General features: G+C 44.4%; 1 protein-coding gene across 2 annotated transcripts in view; it reads right to left on the minus strand.

The window, feature by feature from the left end:
* The window catches only part of DAPP1 (dual adaptor of phosphotyrosine and 3-phosphoinositides 1), a 58,674-nt gene extending 57,604 nt beyond the window's left edge, over positions 1-1,070 (minus strand). Inside the window, exon 1 of one of the 2 annotated variants that reach the window (XM_050791550.1) lies at positions 751-1,070. In XM_050791550.1, the coding sequence (XP_050647507.1) occupies positions 751-851 (101 nt within the window). In that variant the 5' untranslated portion in view covers positions 852-1,070. The remainder of the gene's footprint in view (positions 1-750) is intronic. The other variant, XM_050791549.1, reaches the window with a different exon arrangement.
* Positions 1,071-6,000: the final 4,930 nt, after the last annotated feature.

Below are 6,000 nucleotides of genomic sequence, written 5' to 3' on the forward strand. Positions count from 1 at the left end.
AGGTTCAGTTTCTCTAGGAAATCCCCAATTCCTCTCTTGTGTAATACTTGCTTCTTTTATTAAATACCCGGATGAGTTGTCATCTGGGTCACTTCTCAAAGACAGAGCTCCAATGACTCCACCTACCTATGCTTACCTGTTTGAAGAAGAAATTTTATCCTCTTCGTGGATTGTTGGTATTTAAAGGCTCAAAGTTGGCCCTCTGGACATACATAAAATATAAAACTCCCAAATGCAGTATCAGGAGAAAGAAACATACAAGCGGACTACTGCAGAAACTTCCTCATTCTCTATCTTTTGAAAAAGTCCCCCTCCCTTACAGTAGGGTAGGCTTTCTGTTTATCTTACCAGCAACATGGTCCTTTTACTGTCCCTGGGTCAGTGCTGGAAACTCTTGAACAACACAGTTATTCACAAACCAGAGCAACATCAAGGAAGTCAGGCAACGTCACCTCTATATCCCAATTCTGTCCCTCTTCTCAAAGAATGTCCAGCATTTGATTTTTTTCTCTATTTTCTCAACCTACTTGTTTTCACATCTAGAAAAATAATGCAGGCTTTTGCAATGGAATTAGCCCCAAACAGGAAGATACTTAACAGATACAAATGAATAAAGTGGAAAAAAATAAACAGTTGAAGTGGCAGAGGGCAACAAGGCGCTGAAGGTAGTCATTAACCAAAGCATGAAGGTGGGAGTGCGGAGTCAATGTCCACCCACTAGGCACTTTGAAAGGAGATCTGCTCCCTTACCCCAAGTCCTGCAGCAGCTCAGCTTCTCCATCGGATCTGCTCCACAGATCTGAGGGATCCTGGGTGCTCATCTTCCCTTCTAGAAGTTCTGCTCTGCCCATTCGCGCCCTTCACAGAGGCAGAGAGAGACAACTCGGCTGCTCCTGCCACCCTCTCCCTCTGTGAGACAGCAGCCCGCTGTGGCTCTGAGTCTCCAAGGCAAGGAAGTGAAACTTGGTTACTTACTCCTCCCACCAATACCACCACCCTGGCCTGGAGGCACTGGCAGGAGTGTTCTGTCAGTGAGGAAGTATGCAAACTTAGGTAGTTACCTCTGAGGACACCCACACTGCATCACGCAACAGGCAGTTGCTATCAAAGGAAATGAAGAGGCGGTCACCCCACCTGGGATTGGACAACAGTGCAAACTGCTTGTGTGAGGCCAAACCCTAGCTTCTCCCTAATGCGATCAGCCTCTGGTTTGTAGGGGAGGATGAGTGCACTCTTTTACCAATCTTCTTTCTGTCTTACACACCAACACAGGGAACACTGAGGAAGCTTCTATATCAGGAACACCTTTAGAGTGGGTAGAAAAAACAGAAGCAAACCACAAGTTCAACCCTGAAGTTTGCTGTTTTAGTACTTTTGTAATATTTGTGCTTGTTTACCCAGATCTTCTAATATATCCTCGATTCTCTGAATAGGGATGATTCAGAGATAATTATTGTTTCCTCCATGGAAGAAGAATTAGGAGAGAAGAAGGTAGGAAAAAGTTACAAGGGGCCATTCTGGTGCCCACCTAATGGGGCATATTAGAACTCCTGCAGTCTTTTTTTTCTTCTTTTTCTTTTCTTTTTTTGAGACAGAGTCTCGCTCTGTCACCCAGTCTGGAGTGCAATGGCGTGATCTGAGATCACTACAACCTCCGCCTCCCGGGGTTCAGGTGATTCTCCTGTCTCAGCCTCCCAAGTAGCTGGGATTACAGGCACCCACCATCATGCTCAGCTAATTTTTGTATTTTTGTAGAGATGGGGTTTCACCCTCAGGTGATCCACCCATCTCACCCTCCCAAAGTGCTGGGCTTACAGGCATGAGCCACTGTGCCTGGCCTGAACTCCTGGAGTCTTTGAGCGCCACTTCCTTCATGGGCTTACTCACACCTGCATGGCTTTGTGCCCAGATTCATATGTAGAGGGGGATTCTATCTGCCTGCAATGCTAAAGGTAAATGGCGGTGACTGAATCCTTGGGAAGTAGGACAAAGTGCAGTATCAAATGAGTCAAGGACATACGTTGCTTCCTGCCTTTTCTATGTACCTACAGGTCTCTCTCTCCCTCTCGCTTTCTCTCTATTTCTTCTTATCTCTACTCCCTGACTCACTCAGCACTCACCAGGGTGCTCTGTAACTTGTTCTCACAGTGTGGCCTGAGGACTAGCAGCACAGCAGAGCTGTTCCTAAAGGACTAGATGATTGCAAGAGGCTGCTGTTCACCTCACACGGTTCTATCCTTCATGTTCCTCCCTATTACCACTGTGAGACCCTGGGTAACGCTGGTTGCCAGTGAGAAATTCCCGAGTGTCTAGAGGCAGTCTGCTGAAGACTAAGCTCTGATAATACATATGTAACTGACTAAATGAGCACTTACAATTCTTTTGGCTACAGTTTGTTCACAGAGGAGGACAGGGCCCACTCAAACAGAGAGGCCAGTGCAGGCCAGGGAGATACTGAATATGCACACAGCAGCGACAGGGGAACAGCCTGTGCACTAGAGTTCCTGTTCCCTTTCTAGAGCCCTTTATTTGGTGTTTTAGTATCTATTTCATTCCCATTTTTAGCAAATTCTGGTTATTCTTTTTCTTAACTTTTTTGGAAGCTCAAGTAGCAGAATTTTCTAAGATCGTCCCTCTTTTCTCACTGAATCTCCCAGTCTTTCTCCCTTTCTCATGCTGCTGTCCTATCTGTTGTCCTCTCCTTTGATGTCATTGTTCCACTTTGTCATTTACTCAATTTTCCCGGTATCCCTACCACCGTGCCTGCTCCACTAACTGCACACTTAGTTTTGCAGTGGTAACAGCTGCAGGAGGCTTACTAGATAGTTTCAACAAAATGCTGGACCTTCATAAAAATATTTGGTAATATATGTTTTACATTATTCAAATGATATAATTCTTAAATATTTGTTTATTTATTTATTTTTTAGAGATGCCCAGGCTGGTCTCAAACTCCTGGGTTCAAGCAATCCTCCCATTTAGGCCTCTCTAAATATTGAGATTACAGGTGTGAGCCACTACATCCAGTATGTTTATCAAAGGAACCTCAACTTTTGCTTCCAAGCAAGTACAAGGTATGTTTTTAAAAATCACATAATTTACTTATTATTTCAACAATCTCTTTTCAGTGGTGCTGGTTCACAGCCCTGAATTTTTTCCACTCAGGTATTGCAGGCTTCCTCTCAGTGGTGATTTTAAGCAGAGCTCTGTTGGATGCCTTAGACCCTCAGTCATGTCTGTTATGTCTAAAACCCAACTGCATACAGAGTCTTGAAAATCCCATGCAAAACAAGAAGTGAGTCTAACTGGGTAAGGGGTCAGGGGTTGGGGGAGGTTTAGGAAATATGTCCCCAACTCCACATTGTATCCTCAACTCCAGCACAATTCTAAGACCACTTCTGAGAAGCTATCTGACCATGTTATCTCCTTTCTTTTTTCCCCAAAGTGGATGAGACTTAAGATCAACTTAATTTTAGTCTCCAAAAGAATACATATGCTTTTGTCCACACTCTTTGTCTGTCTAGAATGCTTTTCTATTCTATGTTCTGTCCAGCCAACTTCTTTGCATTTTCCAGTCTCAGCATACATATTATCTCTTTTTGAGAGGTGTTTCCTGGCTACCCCCTCTGTATACGGGGTCAGGTGACTGTCCGTGTTGCTAAGCACCTGCACTGCCTTAAAGTACTTCATGTCTCAATTACAACATTTTTGCCACTGTATTGAGATTATTTTATTTTGTTTTTTATGTGTCCTTCAAGACAAAACTCTCATCTAATCGGACTGAGAGAGCACTTAACGGCAGAGTTTCTGTCTTGTTCATCTTTATACCTGTTTCACTCAGCACAGTACGTGGCGAGGACTAGCAGCTCAATGAATCTTATTGACTCAGTGGTAGAGTCTCTTTGTGAAGCTTTTGATTGAAAGCCTAAAACTGGGATTTTTTTTTTTTTTAAATTTTGGGGCGTGTGGCAGTATAGGCTTTCTGGAAAGTAGGCACCAACAGGGAATGAAAAGTACAGGGAATTTATTGGGTGGATGTGTCCTATGAAGGACAGAGGTGAAAAGGAGAAGAGCAGACAGGGTGAGTCTCAGACCACAATGTAGAGCTGTGTGTTAGTGTCCTAGGCCTGCCTCAACAGGGGACCACACACTGGATGGCTAAAAACAATAGAAATGTATTGCCTCCCAGTTCTGGAGTCAGAAGTCCTAAACCAAGGTGTTGGTAGGATGGGCTTCTTTGGAGACTCTGAGGGAGAATCTGTTCCAGGCCCCTCTCCCAGATTCTTGTGGTCACCGGGAATCCTTGGCATTCCTTGGCTGGTAGACACAATACTTTGACCTCTGCCTCCATTTTCACACCACCTTCTCCTCTCCACATCTTCACCTGGACTTCTTATAAAGACATCAGTCATTGGATTTAGGACCCTCCCTAACCCATTATGAACTCATCTTAATTAATTCCATCTGCAAAGACTCTATTTCCAAATAGGGTCACATTCTAAGGTTCCAGGTAGATAAGAATTTTAGGGGTCAATTATTCAATTCAGGATAAGCTGACATTTGTGAAGGGAGAGAGAGAAGGGAGGAACTGGGTAGATAGAACGTTGGACTGCATTTCTAAGAAAACTTCAGTCAGGCCCATGGGGAGCCCCAGAGCAAGGATTTGGCCTAGAGCAAGCATTTGCATTGGGCAGAAAGAGCCAGATCTAGTAGCCCCATCATGCTCAGACAATGGCTGGGAGCAGCCAGGGAAAGCTTTGGCGGGAGTGTGGACAGCAGAACTAGAAGGCACCATCTCCAGGCACTCCAAAAACATCTGCCAGAAAGAAACCATCAGAAATCTTCCCAACCACACTTAAGACATCTGCCAGAGACAAACCAAGCAGAAATCTTCCCAATCTTCCTCTTTTCTTCTTTATTTCTCTTCTCTATTGTTTTCCTACCTTTCACTTTCAACGCTCAGTCCTGAACTCCATTCTCACCCTTCATTATCTAATGTGAAGTATTTTTTCTATTTGTCAGTTCAGTCACTTGGTTTAATCCCTTGATATCACTTCAAGTGTGATAAGGTTTTCCAGAAGTAGCACTGCTGTGTAGTTCATAAAATCCACTTCAGGAAAGATGGAAAACAGAGTCCCCTGGGGTACAGGGGAATCCTTGTCCTGCACCCAAGTGTCCTAGGAATCTCCTTGTAGTGTGTCACAAAGAAAAAGCTCCATTCTCTCAGGACTTCCGGACGGCAATACGTCTCCGCCATCCACTGTATGTCTAAAGTAGATTAAAGTGCACAAGACCCACAGAAATGGTTCAGGCTCATGGCTTCTGTGGATTTTGTCTCAGTTTCTACCAATATTCCAGCTACTCTTTCATTTAAATAGTGATACAACTGTCTTCATGATAAAACAAATAGATGTTTAACGTTCTCCTCACTCTCTTCAATTAAAGCTCCCCTCCTCCTTCTCCTCCTGAATGTGGCTCCCTTTTGGCTCAGGGCTATACCATTGCTTTTCGCTCTTCCTGGGTCTCGCTTCCTCCAGATCTCACTGTGGCTCTCTCACTTCATTTAGGGGTTTTGTTCTAAGGTCACCTTCTCAGAAAGAACTTCCTTATCTACCGTGTCTAAAATACTTTTCTGCCTGCCTCAAGCCTATCACTTCTATTTCCTTACCCTGCTTTTCAAAGCTCTTAATATTGGTAGAAAATACTTTCATACCAATTCATAAATAGTCGCTGTCATGTGGTGATTGTAGAAGTCCTGAGGCCCTGAATGTCCCTCAGTCATCTTGGCCACCCCGTCCCTCCCAGGACATCTATTGTTATGTAACTGAGAGGGGCATTTAGAGTCTTGTTCTGGGCTGGGCATGGTGGCTCACGCCTGTAATCCCAGCACTTTGGGAGGCCGAGGTGGGCGGATCATGAGGTCAGGAGATCGAGACCATCCTGGCTAACACGGTGAAACCCCGTCTCCACTAAAAATACCAAAAATTAGCCAGGCGTGGT

This window comes from Macaca thibetana, chromosome 5, assembly GCF_024542745.1.
Source record: "Macaca thibetana thibetana isolate TM-01 chromosome 5, ASM2454274v1, whole genome shotgun sequence".
Lineage (NCBI taxonomy): Eukaryota > Metazoa > Chordata > Mammalia > Primates > Cercopithecidae > Macaca > Macaca thibetana.